The sequence below is a fragment of the Papio anubis genome, chromosome 10 (genome assembly GCF_008728515.1).
Source record: "Papio anubis isolate 15944 chromosome 10, Panubis1.0, whole genome shotgun sequence".
Classification (NCBI taxonomy): Eukaryota; Metazoa; Chordata; class Mammalia; order Primates; family Cercopithecidae; genus Papio; species Papio anubis.
The window spans coordinates 80630518-80648094 of NC_044985.1; the positions used below are offsets into that span (position 1 = coordinate 80630518).

The following is a 17577-nucleotide window of genomic DNA, read 5'->3' on the forward strand; positions in this document are numbered from 1 at the left end:
AGGTTAATTGGTTATATTAGGAAACAGCCTTTTTGCTAAAAATTCATAGAAGGAAAAAAAAAGAAAACAAGCTCATTAAAAAATGGCTTGACTACAGCTGAGAAAGATGTACATACCCCTCTGTGTAAAGCTGTGCATCCTAGGATGTCAACAGTGTCTACGTTGGCTTCCTTTTCAAGTAACAACGAAACAGCATCAATATGTCCATATGCTACTGCAAGCATCAGTGGTGTTCTAGGCAGAGAGATAAAGTAGGCTTTTAAAAAGGAGATTTAAAAAAATATTCATCACTACCGGTAGGAGGACATTCTCTTTCTCTCTCTCATTCTTTTCCCCTCTCCTCTTAACAATTGCTCAATAATTTCGGAGCATCCCCAGTTTGCTATACAATATGCAGAACAAGCTATCTGCCTCTGCTCTAATGGCCACATGGAATGTTGTTGGTGGAATGATCCCTAGCGATGAGACAGGGGAAGCTTCCTTTTCAAAATATTCATGTTAATCCCATCGTTTTCAGACCCATGTAGCATTTACTAGATATCAAGGGCAGGGAGAATGTGTATGCAGAAGCCCATCCTGCTTCCATCAGAGCAGCTCTACTTTGTGGTATTCTATGTTGGACTTCTGCTAAAGATTTCATTTAAACAAAGCTTCTTTCCCTAAAGAAAAGTCTAGCAAGTCTCAGGGAAAGAATGAAGTGTTGTGATGCAAGAGGGAGGTGAGATTCTGACTATGACACTAATTCACATGCCTGGGGCTAGTCACTGCTGACTTTTGCTCTGCATTTCCTATTTGTAAGAGAAGATTAGGTGGGGAATACGCCAACAGAAGGAAATTACTTTGAAAAAACAAAGTTGAGGAAGAAAAGACATCTGAAGGATTTCAGTAATAGAGATAACCTCATGAGGTCTGTCCTATTTATTAATTAGAAAATGGCAATGGTGTAGCAGCTTCAGAAGAGGGTAAAAATGGGCGGAAAGAGGGAACAAAGGAGAGAATATAAATAAGAGCTGGGAAACATGGCCACAGCCCTTAAAAAGGTGATTCTTTCATCAAGACATGTGCACACCCACCCCTTCATGCTTTTCTTGGATATACACACTGTAACTTAAAGCCACCTCATTAGTCCAGGGTCCTGGCCCAAATATACCCCAACTTCTCAGTTCCACAGTCAGCCTTGTAATGATTTAACCAACCAGGTAGCTGTTGTGATTGAAATGTCAACCCAAGGCCACGTGTGAGCGCACTTACTGTCCTTTGGCATCTTTCACATCGACCGCCTCCGGGTTGTCTGCAATTTCCAGCAACAGCCGTAAACACAGTGTGTGACCATTAATTACTGAAAAAGAAAACAGTGTACAGTCTTTTAACAGAACAACACTACACATATCTCTCCCAAGTGACCTTTTTTTTTTTTTTTTTTTTTTTTTGAGATGGAGTCTCGCTCTGTTGCCAGCCTAGAGTGCAGTGGGGCAATGTCGTCTCACTGCAATCTCCACCTCCCAGGTTCAAGCAATTCTCCTGCCTCAGCCTCCTGAGTAGCTGGGATTACAGGTATGCACCACCAGGCCTGGTTAATTTTTGCATTTTTAGTAGAGACAGGGTCTCACCATCTTGGCCAGGCTGGTCTTGAAATCCTAGCCCCAGGTGATCCACCAGCCTCGGCCTCCCAAAGTGTTGGGCTTATAGGCGTGAGCCACCAAGTGACCTTCTGAGACAGAATCTCACTCTGTCGTCCAGGCTGGAGTGCAATGGTATGATCTTGGCTCACTGCAACCACCCCCTCCCGAGTTCAAGTGATTCTTCTGCTCAGCCTCCCAAGTAGCTGGGATTATACGCATGCACCACCACTAATTTTTGTATTTTTAGTAGAGATGGGGTTTCACCATGTTGCCTAGGCTGGTCTTGAATTCCTGGGCTCAAGCAATCCGACTGCCTCGGCCTCCCAAAGTGCTGGGATTACAGGCATGAGCCACCGTGCCTGGCCCCAAGTAACATTTATTTAGACTTCAAATCAGTGGTTTTCCATTGTTGCCACTGGATCCCCCTCAGCTTCTAGCTCAAGGTAGTTTTGGGCAGAGTGCCTCTGTGTTAATCTGTCTTCCCCCTTCTTCCCAGCAGGGTGCTTTGATCCCCACATTCCTTTTCTAGTTCCTGTGTTGAGGGTTTTTTCTTACACTTAGGGTCCTTTCTTATCTCCTGTCAGGGGACTAATAATCTCTCCCCACTAGTCAGCTCCCCTTTTTGTTCCTCTAAGTCACCAAATTCCATATAATCATCCTGTATCTACCCTGCCTCCAACGCTTTTAAAAAGAAGGAAGAAGGGAGAGAAGGGAGTGGAAGGAGATGAGGGGAGCAGGAGCAGGATGGAGGAGGAGGGAGAGGAGGAAGGAAGGAGAGAAGTGGAGGGAAGAGGGGAGAGGGGCAGCAGGGAAGGGAGGAGGGAGGTGGGGCTGCCTCTTCTCCCAGGTCGTTTTACATTCTGAGGTAGATATTCAGAAGAGGTATTCCTGCAATAGCCCTGACGGATGGGTGGTGGCAGAAAACAAAACCTCACGCCGGCAGGTTGTGCACGCTCCATTCGCTCACTGCTGAGTGAAGGTCCCTCAGCCCTGCGGTCCCCGAACCACAGCCGGCACTTTCTCTGACTTCCCAGGCGTCCTCGTGCCCGGCCGGGGTGTGACTGGGCTCCCTGGGAGCCCTTTCCTAGGCCAGGTCAGGCCTCCCCCTGCCTCTCCTCATCCAGCGGACTGAGTGGGTGCCAATGTGGGCAGGAAATGCGGCCCCCACGCGGGGCCGGCCTGGACCGGCTGGGGCGGGAGCACGGGACGCACTCCTGTGCACACCAGTACCAGGCAGCTTTAGAAGGCTGTGGTCACACAGGGGCTGGGAAGCAAACCTGTGACGATCACCTCCGGCTAAGCTGCTTTCTGCCAGGCTGTTGAATGGAAACCAAAGCCTTATGACAGGCATCGCTTCCCACTCAGGGAGTAAGATGAGCGCAACCGTGGTTAAAATTCCAAATGTGACCTTCTCTCCTCTCTAACAATGACAGTACATTGGCATTTGCCACATTATGGATGTGGAGACAGAAGGGAATAGACGCCACTATGTGAGGCTGATAAAGACTCTCCTAAGAGCTGCATTTTACAGACCTTTTATTTGCTTGCCAGCCACGAGAGAATGCTAATTTAACAATGATACATTTTTTCAGGGACAATACATACATATTAGAATTAGCTTGCATTCATCAACAGCACCCAAATGAACTACAGGAATAATATGCGCATTTTGTAGACCATTGCATTTAGCTCATTCTCAGCAACATTCCATTTGTGTATCTCGGGAGGAAATTCTGCGGATTGGAGTACAGGTAATATGTAGTTGCTGCTGCTGTTACGTCTTTTGTTCTTACAATTACACTAAATCTGCTACCATTGGTGAAATAGGCAAGAAGTTTAATGTATGGCTAAAAGGAAATGACTGGCAAAGGACTGACAGCTAAATACTGCAGACGGCAAGCTCATGAAGATGGAAAAACAGCATATTTTGACTGGTTCCTCTTTCTGTAGCAACTTAATACTCTAAATAGTCATAATCACAATAGTGCAACTGACATTTGATACTTGGCTAAACATAAGAAGAAAAAAATTATCTAACTTCATATCACCCAATGTGTTAGACAGCAAAACAGTTTCTACAGTTGTGTTTTTTTTTTTTTTTTTTTTTTTTTCCACACAGAGTCTTGCCCTGTTGCCCAGGCTGGAGTGCAGTGGCATGATCTCGGCTCACTGCAACCTCTGCCTCCTGGGTTCAAGTGATTCTCCTGTCTCAGCACCCCCACCCCAAGTAGCTGGGACTACAGATGTGCACTACCACACCCAGCTAATTTTGTATTTTTATTAGAGACGGCGTTTCACCTTTTTGGCCAAACTGGTCTGGAATTCCTGCTGGGATTACAGGCATGAACTGCCACGCCCAGTCCCTCAGGGAAATTTAAGTTCCCCTGAAGTTTGTAGCCAAACTTAAATTCTCATTGGCTTCCTACACACTACATTTTTTCCCCCAAATTGTCTTCTAGCAAAAAGATGAGAACATCTTTAGCTCTGCTGCCAAGTTCAGCTTTTTCTCAGACCAGCTCAGCCTCTCCCTGGCTGTGAGTGACAACCATTTTTCACACGACTCAGAGACTACAGCTGTCACTCCCACTATCTGTGCCAAAACCTCTGATACTCATCCTGGCTCTTGCTCCTCATAGTGCTCCGAGGATTTGAAACTCAAAATATCGCCTCTCAAAAGAGTTGAAAAAGATTTTGGGTAAGCAGATCCTCAAAGCACACGCTAAAGCTTCTGCACAGTAGACATTTTGTGAACGGTCTGGTGACAGTGTCTTTTTAATGAATGAGAGGAGGAAAATTCAAGCTGAGTGAGTCTTCTTGACCACTAGGGGGCTTCATTGGACCACAACCCATATCACACTGGCAAATGAGTGTAAATGCTTGTTCTTCATTGTTTACCTGTTTATAAGGGTGATTTTCCACCATCAAAGTAGGCCCTTTGTTATTGTCAGGAATTATATAATAACGAAAATAGGATGCTTCTCTTAATAATAAGCAACTAATCTTTAAAAAAGGAGGATAAAATTTGAATTTTATAATAATAAGAAGAATGGCTGTGGAGCAAAAAGACCAAATGGGATGAGAAATAAGAATTTATAATTCAACCACACCAACTATTACTAACCCTATGGCTAAAGTTTTTTTTTTCCAGCAACAATCATTTCCAGGTAAATAGGCAACAATCAGGTTTTTTCAACCTCTGTATTGTTTTTCTTCAGTGGCTTGGAAATTCAGGAACGTAGATGGAAATGGTTCTACAAGGTCTATCATTCTGGGAAAATTTTCCCAAGTAACAAGAATCATAAAGTCTTTTTTGAAAAAGTATCTTCACTTATTTGCTTCCTCAATACACCCATTTCACCAAGTAAGACAGTTATTTCTCTTTACAAAATGTTATCCACTACCCTAATCAAAGGCTGATATCACTGAATTTCCTGAGCTCAAAGGTATCTATGCCTTAGCTGAGCTAGACCTTCCATATTACCCTTATGTCTGTGTATATATCTAGAAGTGTCCTGACACAGTTTGTCATGGGCATGGGAGAAAATCTCAGAAAAGGCAAATGACTTCCTTTTTGATATATACATGTGCTTTTAAAGCATCTTGATTTTTACATCGATGTGAAAAAAAGCTAAGTAACATCATTTAGGCTGGCAGAATGATGTACTGATTAGATTGCTGCCTTATGATTCCTTATATGAAATAGCCCTGAATACATTAATATGAATATGAAATAGCCACAAAACCTGCTACTGATTTTGTGCTTTCAAATACTGTTTGATTTTGATGTGTTTTGTTCTATGTAACTTATTCTGAAGATTGCATTACACCTTGCCCTTTGTTCAGAATGTTTTGTGGTAGCTTTTAGCCAAAAGTTCTGAACTCTCCTTTGAGTTAAGAAGGCCAGAGCACCTGGCCAGAGAACATCAATCACCTCCAAGAGGATAGCAGGCCAAAAGCATTTTGGAAGTGTGGAAGTATGTCCCATGTGGAAAGAAAATTGATATTATTTTAAAAACTGGGATGAAAGAAGATGCTGCTTTCCTTCTATTAAAACTTATGAACAAGCCACAAAACTAGGATAATCGGATCCTTGACAAGACCTACCTGAGGCATGAAGTGGGGTTCTTTTGGTTACATTGTCTTTCACAAAGATGGACGCGCCCTGATTGATAAGTGCTTCCACACATTCCGTGTGTCCTTTAAAGGCAGCCAGATCCAGAGCAGTGCGGCCTTTCTCATCCCTGATGTCCAGGTCCACCAGCGACTGCAGAAGGACTTCCAAGGCTTGATGGTGCCCATTGTAGGCCTGCAAAGAAGAAACCAATGGCTCCCATGCTTGCTCGCTCACCTCAAATCCCGCCACAATCCACAGGAGGGGCTGGGCTTCCTGGGCCATGGATAGAGACCACTCCCAAGAGCATGTCAGAAAAACACTTGGAATAATTATTAAAACACAGGCAAGCTGGAGAGTTAGACTGAAACACTATAACACACAAACCTCATAGTTCCATATGAGTTTCATGTTCTCTTTTGTCACATAATTTGCTCCAAAGGCACTGAATGTATTAATGTATTCTTATATTTATATCTACTGATCTAATTGTCTAATATAAACTAATAGCTGAATGAATTACCATATTCTTTTACCTGTCGGTTCAGTCCTAAACATATTGGCATAATCAGAATTTTTTTCCCAGGAGTCTTTTCTGATAACAAACCTGGGGAAAAAAATTACCAAAAACATATGGACTTCAAGATACAACAGGGGCATATAGACGTTCTGTTATAGGCCAACTCTTTACTAATTCCTAACTGTGTGACCTTAGGTGAGTTTCTTAATTTCACTTAGAGTTTGTTTCTTCCTCTATAAGATGAGAGTAATCAGAGCTGCCTCCTAGGGTTGCTGTGAAGATGAAATTGCATAGGCTTTGCATAATATCTTGCATGTAGCTAGTGCTTTTCTCCTTTATTTCTTCCCTTGATTATAATGAAAAGCATTTCATTATAGAAACAATTATGGAAATATATTCCATGTAGCAGCACTAAGTTCAGACCTTTTATGAGGTCCTAAGCTATGTTAAGATTAAGAGGCTTGTCAGACACAGTGGCTCACGCCTATAATCCCAGCCCTTTGGGAGGCTGAGACAGGTGGATCACTTGAGGTCAGGTATTCGAGACCAGTTTGGCCAAAATAGTGAAACCTCATCCCTACTAAAAATACAAAAATTAGCCAGGTGTGATGGCACATGCCTGTAATCCCAGCTACTCAGGAGGCTGAGGCAGGAGAATTGCTTGAACCTGAGGCAGAGGTTGCAGTGAGCTGATATCATGCCACTGCACTCCAGCCTGGGTGACAGAGTGAGACTCTGTCTCCAAAAAAAAAACAACAAAAAAAGAGACTTCATACCACCAAAACACAAAACTAAAAGTCTGAAAGATAATTTTTATTGCGTCTGTAAGTTTAAAAATGTATTAGCACCTCCCCGCCCCCACCTCTCCACACACAGGCAAAGGTACACTGAAAATAACAAGGGAGCTAAGGTTATATGGGGTGAAAACGGGGATGGGCGGCATGGTCAAGAGCAGCTGAGAAAACTGTTCATTGGTGGCCTGACTCTGAAACTACAGGTGATAGTTTAAGAGAATATTTTGAGAAATGGGGCACATTCACAGGTTGTGTGGTAATAAAAGACCCCCAAACAAAATGTTCCTGGGGCTTTGGTTTTGTGATCTACTCTTGTGTGGAAGAGGTGAATGCTTGACCACATAGGGTTGATGAGCATGTAGAGGTACCAGAGAGCTATTTCTAGGGAGGATTCTGCAAAGTCTGCTGCCCAGCTAACAGCGAAGAAAATTTTTGTTGGTGGTATTAAAGAAGATATAGAGGAATAGAATTTGAGAGACCATTTTAAAAGGTATGGCAAGACTGAAACCATAGAAGTTATGGAAGACTGGCAGATTGGAAAAAACAAGAGGATTTGCTTCTGTAACTTTTGATGATCATGCTACAGTTGATAAAACTGTCATTCAGAAATACCACAATATTAATGGGCATAACTGGGAAGTGAAAGAGGCCCATTCTATACAAGAGATGTGGTCTGCTGGATTGCAGAGAGGTTGTGGAGGTGGATCTGGCAATTTTATGGGTGGTGGAGGAAACTCTGGAGGTGGAGGAAGTAATTTTGGCTGTGGTAGAAACTTTGGTGGAAGAAGAGGCTATAGTGGTGAAGCTGGTGGCAGCAGAGACAGTTATGGAGGAGGTGCTGGTGGGTGTAATGGATTTGGAGGTTATGGTGGCACCTACGATGGTGGTCCTGGTTCTAGTGGTAGAGAGGGCTATGGTGGTGGTAGACCAGGATATAGAAACCAAGGGGCTAGATACGGTGGTGGGGGATATGATGGTTACGATGAAGGAGGAAACTTTGGTGGTGGTACCTGTGGTGGTGGTGGGAACAATAATGATTCTGGAAATTATAGTGGGAGACAGCAATCAAATTTTGGATCCATGAAAGAGGGTAGTTTCGGTGGAAGAAGCTCAGGCAGTCCCTATGGTGGTGGTTATGGATCTGGTGGAGGAGTAGTGGATATGGTAGTAGAAGTTTCTAAAAACAGCAGAAAAGGGCTACTGTTCTTAGCAGGAGAGAGAGCGAGGAGTTGTCAGGACAGCTGCAGGTTACTTTGAGACAATCTTCCCAAATACATTACAGGAATGGTAAAAATCTGCCACAGAAGGAATAATCATCCAGAGTCAGAAAAGTTACTGCAGCTTAAGCAGGAAACCTTTCTTGTGCAGGACTATCACAGCCACAGTTTGCAAAAAGTCCAGCTATTAATTAATGCAATGTAATACCATTTAGATATACATTCCTGAGGTCTTTTATTTGCTGTAGCTTTATTTTTTTCTTTTTCTTTTCAAATTACACCAGGTATATTGTCCTATAAATTGGGGTAGTGGTATGAGGATTAAAAAATTAAGGCATTTTAAATTTTCAATATTTGTGTAGTTCCGTTTTTCTACATTTTAGTACAGAAACTTTAACAAAATGCAGTTTCGAAGGTGTTTCCTTGTGAGTTAACAAGTAAAGAAGATCATTGTTAATTACTATTTTGTATGAATTGTGTTAAAGTTAACTGTAAAGAAACAACTGCTGACTTACAGTTTAAAGGGAATCTATTCTCCCCATTTCCAAACCATGATTTGAATGGGCACTGACAAGTGGAGAGAACAGATATTAGTATGTTTGCAATGTGTGTTTTAGATAAATCGGACTGGGTATTTAAATTAGCATATTTGTGAATTTAATAGCATTAAGATTACCTTCAAATGAAAAACAAAAACTCAGAATTCAAAAAAAGAAGAAGAAGAAAAGAAAAGCCTGATTCCAGTGTCTTCAGCAACCAAATCTCCTCTTATGTCACCTGCACTTTTTATTTTTCTACTGCAGCTATTACTCAAGACACAATTTGTTTGAAAAAAGGCTCAGCATAGACAAAAGACTAATTTCTTTAATATATAAATAACTCTTGGAAACCACTTTAAAAACTAGGAAAATATGCATAAGGCATGAAAAGGCAGCTCACAGAAAAAGAAATATAAAAGGTCAATAAATATGTGAATATGTGAAGAAATAAGCAAATTTTTAAAGTACGATTTTTCAACTACCAGATTGGCAATGATTAAAGTTTGGTCATGCCCAGTATTAGGTAAGACACTGAAAAAAGCAATCATACACTCTGTTGGTGAGAGTATAGATTGGTGTGACATTTGTGGAGGGTGGTTTAACACAATCTATCAAACTTTTTAAAAAGAGAAACGAAGTTGCAAACAATACGTAAAGCATGACCTCATTTATATACAAAGCAAATATATCATATATATATAGACTTTATATTCATAGAAGACTTGTACAAAGATACAAAAGAAGCTATCAATGGTAGTTATCTCCACAACCAGGAAGTAGGGTAATAAACACATGGACTTATTTTACCTTATCTTTTAAAATATGATTTGAATGTTTCTTCCTGAGTGTGTGTTAACAATGACAATAACAAAACTGGATTGAAAAGGAGACATAAGAATTAAGAGTACAGATACATTAAACATTTTTTTCTCATTACATTATTTTTGTGAATGATTTTGATTATGTTACATATTAAACCTATATATCATTTATAACAGGTAGTATAACAACTCATTCTGATGAATCCCAAAAGTATATCCCAGTCCCACTTCTCCCTTGACTTCTCAACTGCCTACTGATGCTCCCACTTGAATGTGTAATAGGCATCTCAAACCAAAATCTCCCTCCCAAAACTTGCTCCATCTGCAGCCTTTACCATCTCAGTAAATGGCAACTTTATTCTTCTAGTTGTTCAGGCCCCAAACCTTACAGTTGTCTTTGTCTTCCCTACTGTTAAACCCAGAGTTTTGCCTTGAACAAGGAAGGGCTCTGGGATAATAGGGCCAATGGATGTTGAAAAATAGCCCTTCCCCTCCTTGCTGCCCTAGTATAGGGAAGTATCTGTGAAAGCAAGGGACACATTTGCGAACTCACACAGAGGTGTCATTAGGTTCTCAGGTATCTGGAAGGAATCTGGTCTAATTCTCACAAAGTGCTGTGTCAATGCCAATTTCAGGGCTCATCATTTCTATTCTATCTTTAAAATACATCCAGAATCTGTCTACTTCTCGCTGCATCACCAACCTGTTTTGCCAGGATTACAGCAAAAGCTTCCCTTCCTATCCTTGTCCCATTGCAATCTGTTATTAATGCAACCATTGGGTGAAATCTTTTAAATTCAAGTTGGGTCACATCCCTCCTTGCTTAAAACTAGCCTATGACGTCTTCCCTCACTGATACCAACATCCAAAACTTTCCACGACCGATCAGGCCCCCAGAATCTGGCCTCCCACTCCCCTCAGCTTCAGCATGTCCCCTCACTCACTCTGTTCCAGCTGCACCAGCCTCCCTCTCTAGTTAAATAGCTGCATGTCCTGCTCTGGGCCACTGCATCTGTACTTTCTGCTCCCTCTGTCTGGAAAGCTCTCCCAGTAATTCTGCTCAAATATCACCTTATCAGGGGGGCTTCCCAGAGGAGCCCATGTAAAATATAAAATAGGCTCTGCCCTCCACCTCACACATACCCCCAGATACTCTCCACCCCACTAATCCTGCTTTCTTCTGCTTCATAGCACAAAACAGATATCAATGGATATCTGTTACATATCTATTGATTTGCTTATTGTCTGTGATTGAAGGGACTTAATGTGGGTTGTTCCTGCTGTATTCTAGAATCATGCCTGGCACACAGTAGACACTCAACACTTATTTGATGGATGAATGAATGAATGAATGAATATAATGACTACTATATTTATTACTATTTGTGGTAGAAACATATTTTTTAAATAGCAATTATTTTTTGAGGGTTTTTTATGTGCTGGGCACTATTTCAAACATTTTAACATAAATCCCAAACATCTTTTCTTATAGATGAAAAAACCAAAACAAGCAATGTTAATTATCTTGTCCAAAATCACTTAGTTAGTAAGTGATAAAATCAGGATTCTGAACCCAGAATCTGTCACTACTAAAACTCATGCTTTTAGGCGCCATCTTACAATTTTCCCCAGTAACTCCATTTAGTTGACTTCCAAACAAAATAGTCTTGTCTCTATGTGGAATAGAGACAAAATAATGGTGACAGAATTGAATAACAAATATTGAATCAGAAACCTAAACCCTTTCTATAGAAGGCTCAACACAGAAATGCAGTGGCTTGAGCGGAGCTATGAAGTGAGAAGGTACACTTCCGGGACTAACCTTTAGACTCATGCTCTTCTACTACACACACTGCCTGGCTTGAGACAGGAGAATACATTTGTAAAATACATTGCTAATACGTATGTCTAACTTTCTTATCTGTACTTGTTATGCAAACCATAGCTGCACAGGATAGTAAGCCTCTATTCTAACTCAAACTCTGAAGCAATAGCTAACTTTTATGGAGCACTTGCTGTATGTCAGGCAGTACTGGGCATGCATTGCCTCACTGAATTCTCACAACAACCCATGCTTTGCTCCTGTTATTCCCATTTTGCCCAGGATGACACAGAAGGGCAGAGATGACACCCAGTTCTCCCATGGTTACACAGCCTAATGTGGAGGAGCTGGGTTTCAAAGGTGGACCAGGCTGACTCCCGGAGCCCAAGCTGTGAGGCTTTTCACTAGCGAATATGGAAAGGGCGCAACATGACCATAGGCTACATGTTCCCTTAACCTTTTATTATAGGAAATTCCAAACATAAGCAAATAATAGAGGATGGTATAATGAATTGCCATATACCTCTCACACAGTTTGGGTCATGAACAGCTCAGGGCAGAGGCGATTTCTTTTTTCTTTCTTTCTTTTTTCTTTCTTTCTTTCTTTCTTTTTTTTTTTTTTTTTTTTGAGCTGGAGTCTCATTCTGTCACCAGGCTGGAGTGCAGTGGCACCACCTCGGCTCACTGCAGCTTCCGCCTCCTGGGTTCAAGCGATTCTCCTGCCTCAGCCTCCCCAGCAGATAAGATTACAGGTGCACACCACCATGCCCAGCTAGTTTTTTTTATTTTAATTTTAATTTTGTATTTGTAGTAGAGATGGGGTTTCACCATGTTGGCCAGACTGGTCTCAAACTCCTGGACTCAAGGGATCCACCTGCCTTACCCTCCCAAAGTGCTGAGATTACAGGCATGAGCCACCACACCCAGCCACACAGGTGATTTTAAGCCAACTCAGGAGCACTTCATGTAAAACTTGAGATAAGAGGAGGGCCTACATCAGTGTGTACATCAGGCTACGACACTTGACTCCAGGCTTGAGTCTGTCACTTAAACTTGGACTTAACTTGCTTAAGTTAAAGAGACCTAATACTAAAATCAAATGGAGTGAACCATGCTGGCAATTAGGAAAACTTTAAAATTTCAACCCATACTTTCTTCTATAGCAGGCACTTGAAAACCCTCTTAAAGACAGAATGGTTGAGAGGCCAGATTTATCTATAGCAGAGGTGTCCCATCTTTTGGCTTCCCTGGGCCACGTTGGAAGAACTGTCTTGGGCCACACATAAACCACATTAACACTAATGATAGCTGATGAGCTTTTAAAAAATCGCAAAAAGAATCTCATCATGTTTTAAGAAAGTTTACAAATTTGTGTTGCACCGCAATCAAAGCCGTCCTGGGCACATGTGACCCTTTGGCCAGGGGTTGGACAAGTGTGATCTACAAAATTTACTTTGTTTCTTTATCTAGTTTGTAGCTCCTGAATTTTACTATGCATAAAGTAAAGCCTTCACTAGAAGTATTAAACATTTTAAATTGTTTCAAGCAACACCTTTAAAAAACCTTATTAGGTAACAATTACTTCTTAAACGTGATTAATTTTTCCAGACCGTTTAAGATAGGAACTAAGGACAATGAGGGGAAAGAATTGGGATCTCAACAGAATCCATGAGAACAATGGATCTGTCTGAAAGTCTTGACAGCTGGAGCCTTTCATTTGCATAACATTGTTTCTTAATTTAATATTTTCAAGTGGATGAAATGCTTATGAAATTCACTGGGCCAATAACCCTGGAGATTTGAATCATTCGGCCAGGAAATAGTAACTCAAGGCAGGTCAGGTTTCTGGTAGCAGTCAAGGTTTGGGGGCATCTGGTTCCATTACACTGCTAGAGTGCTTCCACATAAGAAATTATGTGCCTTGGGTTTTATCAAAGCAAGTAAGAAATTATGTGCCTTGGGTTTTATCAAGTTAATTGCCACCGAGGCCCCTAGAGAGGGTGATGGGCATACCTGTGGAGTCCTTAAAGCAAATAATTTGTTTTAAGTGTTAGTATTTAGAGAGAAAGAATAAAATGACTTTAGAAGGAATCCACTGTAATCACCCTGATCGAAGTCATGGTCATCATCTCTTGCCTGGTTTGCCTTGCTTCTGCTTTCATTCCCTTGGAATTTTGACTCAACATAGAAACTAAAGTGATCCTTTTAAAACAAAAGTCACATCATACCAATCTGTTTCCTCAAAACCCTCCTAAGAGTTTTCTATTTTGTTCAGAGTAAAAGTCCCCGTGAGATCTGTGGTGGCCCCCCAAACACCTGGCTCCCTCAATAACATGTAAGACATTGCCCCCAGCTACTCTCTCCTTACCACTCTGCTCCAGCCACAGTGGCCCCTTTCCTGTTCTGTGGACATGCCAAGCATGCGTTCCCCCAGGGACTTTGCGTTCTGCCCACAACACTCCTTCATTAGATATCAACATGCGTAGCTCTTAAGGTCTCTGTACAAATACGAGATTCTGTGCTACATAAAATAGCACCCTGGCCAGGTGCAGCAGCTCATGCCTGCAATCCCAGCTACTCAGGAAGTTAAGACAGGAGGATCACTTGAGCCCTGGAGTTTGAGACCAGCCTGGGCAACACAGTGAGACCCCAACTCTTAAATAAATATATAAGCATCCTGTTTGTCACTTCAATACTTTCTATCTCCCTGATCCCATTTCATTTTCTCTGTAGCATCTGCAGCACTTATTACCATCTGTCATATTACCATCTGTCATTTCCTCACCTGTTTGTCTCCCCTAGACTGGATACTCTGCAAGGGCAGAGGTGGGGTTTTGTTCACTGCAATATCTCCAGCTACGAAAACAGTGCTTGGCACTATTCACAGTCAGTGTATGTTGGATGAAAGGATGATGTTAATAATGATGTTATATGGTGTTAGTAATGATGACGATGAAGCTAGCTCATGGCACATACGTGTGCCAGGCACTGTTCTAATTGTGTTACATCCATTAACTCATGCCATCTCCACAATGAGGTATTGCTATTCTCATATCATGGGTAGGGACATTGAGACATAAGAGATGAGGTATTTGGGTTAAGATCACACAATAAACAATTCAATAAATTAACAAGTTGGAATGGGTCTTTGAGATGCTTAACTCATTTCCTTTGACTTACAGGTGGGGAAACCATGTCTAGATGAGTTGCTAATGAAAAGAATGGCAGCTGAGACCTCCACTTAATGTATCTTTCCTGGGCCTCTGTCAGCTGCAGAACTACCAAAGCCCACCTCTTTTAAATGATATCAGCACCCTATCTTTACACAGCCAGCAACCCATGGAGTTTAGCAGAGTACACAATAAGCACTCAACAAATACAGTGTGGAAAAAAAAAAAAAAAAGAAGAGGAACGAGAGATGATAGAGTTTTCGGAAGCCAAGAAACTCTTCTCAGATTAGTAGCAGGCTTGGCAATGTAGTCAAATCCACTTTCTTGGGGCCTGAGAATTGCATCTGAGATAACCCTCCATATAGCACTAACTGTCCCTAGAGAATGTTTGTGAGTGCTCAGCTTTGGGGCAACTTCCCTAGGCACAGCAAATGGTTGGGCAGGGATTCTAGCAAGCAACCTGTACTAAGGGCCAACTGGCATGAAGCTTTATATGTATAAATATCCCACTATTCATCCACCTTTTCCACCTCCAGGAACAAAGACTGATGCACATTTCACCCTGATTTCACTAGACTCAAAATGCATGTGTGTATGAGTGTGTAGTGGGTGTGTTGGTGGGTGTCGTCAGCAGGTGTGCTGTGAGTATGTGGGGAAACAGGCAGTGAAGGGAAGATTCCGCACATACGGTCAGTTCTGGATACTCCCACTCCTTGTGTGATGGCCTTGTCTCCTCTCTCCTTGCCTGACCACCTCTGCATGTCAATTAACAAAACACTCCTCTCTTCTCTCCAAAATCTCCATGTCAATTTTTCATCAGAACGACACTGAAGAAGTGCTTATGTACATATGGCATTAAGTGAAATGTCATAAACACAGTTAAACAAAGAGACCCAGCCCCATCCCATTCTTCTTGGCGTCCTGCCCCTGGGTTTTACTAAGCAAAGAAGCATCCAAACACCATCTTTGTGGCCTCACAATTCAACAGCACCAAGGGCACGTGAGCGCTTGGGCAGGTGAGCTGACTGTTGCGGGGTGTGGCTGCCAGTCAGCAGGGTTCCTAGGGAGCAGCTGCTGGTGGCCAACTCTTAGCAGGTCACCATCTGAGACAGAGTGGTGGGTGCACTTCGCACCTTGGTCACGCCCATGAAGAGTCTGGGGATCATCACTCTGAGCTGTTGCATTTGCCTTCAGTTACTGGGATGAGGAGAGGAAGTGTTACTGGTGAGAAAATACCTCTTCCCTCACCTCCCAGATCTCATCCAGTACAAGAATCAGAGCCTCAGACTTCCTTGGAGACCCTGATTTCAAGTGCAGGCAGAAGGTCGCAGCTGCAGCTCTGCATGTGCTCATCTTGCTCTCATCAGTTTGTGCTCAAACATCCTGCAAGTTTTTAACTGTGGTATTCAGTGAGCCATAGGTTTTCCACTTGTATATTGTTATCTCTAATCAAATCTCTTAAACTGAAATGTATCCTTTGAATTTTAAAGACTGTTAAACTTTATAACAAGAATAAAGGGTAAGGCTTTAGGTGCATTATCTCTTTTCGTTTGCCCTCACGTTACAGATGGGGAAACCGAGCCTCAAGACAGGGTAAGTCATGTGTCTAAGATCACCAGCAGATGAAACTGGGATTGGAAGGCGAGGCAGTCTCTCTCCACAGCCTGTGCCTTTAACTATGGACTACTTTCATTATCACTCATCGCTGTGTTACTACGCTTATGTTTTAAAAGCAGTATAGTTTTAGGAATGCTTAGGTTCTTTTTGTAACAGGTGAAGCTTCCTCATGGCATCTCACTTACAGCTAAGTGGAGTGGACTCTTAGTAGCACCAGAATCTGATTCTTCAAACCCACTGTTTGTTCTTTCCAAAAGCTGTGGAGACAAAAAACAAACAACAGTACGTGAGTCCAAATTTTGCAAAATGTTGGCAAAAATGAGAAAAGAGGCTTCAGAAACTTGAGAAGTTATGCAGTTTATCAGTAATATAAAAATCTGATATAACATATCTAAAACAAACGTGCTAACAGAATATTTAAACTTCTAGATCACCTCAGCACTTGAATGAGGAAAATAATTCACGTTATATCCATTTTCACCTAGCAAATTGATAATAATGAAAAAAATAAGACCTCATATTGATTCTACTATCAAACACACATTTACTGCAGATAGTGTGGATAGCGTTGAAAAAGACAAGACTCCTGCTCTCATGAAGCTGACATTTTGGAAAAAACGAAGCATAGACAAATAAATACACAAATAAGAAAACATTTGGAAGTGATCCATGCTGTAATGAGAATAAAATACAGGGATGTGATATGGAGTGACTGAGAGGCTACTTTACAGCAGATGGCCAGGCAAGGCCTTCTCCAAGGAAGTGACACTTCAAGTGAATCCTAAATAAGAAGAAGAATTAAACCAGATAAAGGTGTGGCAGGAGAGTATTCAGGAATAGGAAATAGTCAATGACATGCATCAAGACAGGACAAACATGGTAAGTCAAGGAATGGAAAGACCAGTGTCACTAGGGCATGGTGTTAGTGAGGGTGGAAGGAAAATGACATTCTCATAGACCTTGGTGGGAGAACAAATTGTTAAAACCTTTCTGGTTTCCTAGCAAGCAGACTCAGAGATGGGAGAGAAAAAAAAAGAAAAGAACACCTTCTGGGCAATTAGTACGTATCTTTTGAATCTAGGAATTCTATCCTAATAAATAATTAGACGAGTACACAATGGTGCATATGTAAGGAAATGCATTCATACAATAAATACTCAGTGAATGATTACCATGTATCCTGACACTGTTCCCTGTGCTGATAATTCAATAATTAACCAAGTATTAAAAATCCATGCACTGGCCGGGCGCGGTGGCTCAAGCCTGTAATCCCAGCACTTTGGGAGGCCGAGACGGGCAGATCACAAGGTCAGGAGATTGAGACCATCCTGGCTAACACAGTGA

The 17577-nt window shown here is 41.8% G+C and overlaps 1 protein-coding gene and 1 pseudogene across 12 annotated transcripts in view; one reads left to right on the top strand and one right to left on the bottom strand.

The window, feature by feature from the left end:
* The window catches only part of ANKRD44 (ankyrin repeat domain 44), a 345963-nt gene that overhangs the window by 48207 nt on the left and 280179 nt on the right, over positions 1-17577 (bottom strand). For all 12 annotated transcript variants that reach the window (XR_004176609.1, XR_004176608.1, XR_004176610.1 and 9 more), the window contains 4 exons: positions 16419-16490; positions 5727-5928; positions 1252-1339; positions 117-234 (listed from right to left, as the gene is read on the bottom strand). Coding sequence is in view for 9 of the 12 variants with exons in the window: in XM_031651434.1 (XP_031507294.1) it covers positions 117-234; positions 1252-1339; positions 5727-5928; positions 16419-16490 (480 nt within the window). In the remaining 3 variants the exon portion in view is untranslated. The remainder of the gene's footprint in view (positions 1-116; positions 235-1251; positions 1340-5726; positions 5929-16418; positions 16491-17577) is intronic.
* LOC108581480 lies at positions 6017-8228 on the top strand (annotated as a pseudogene).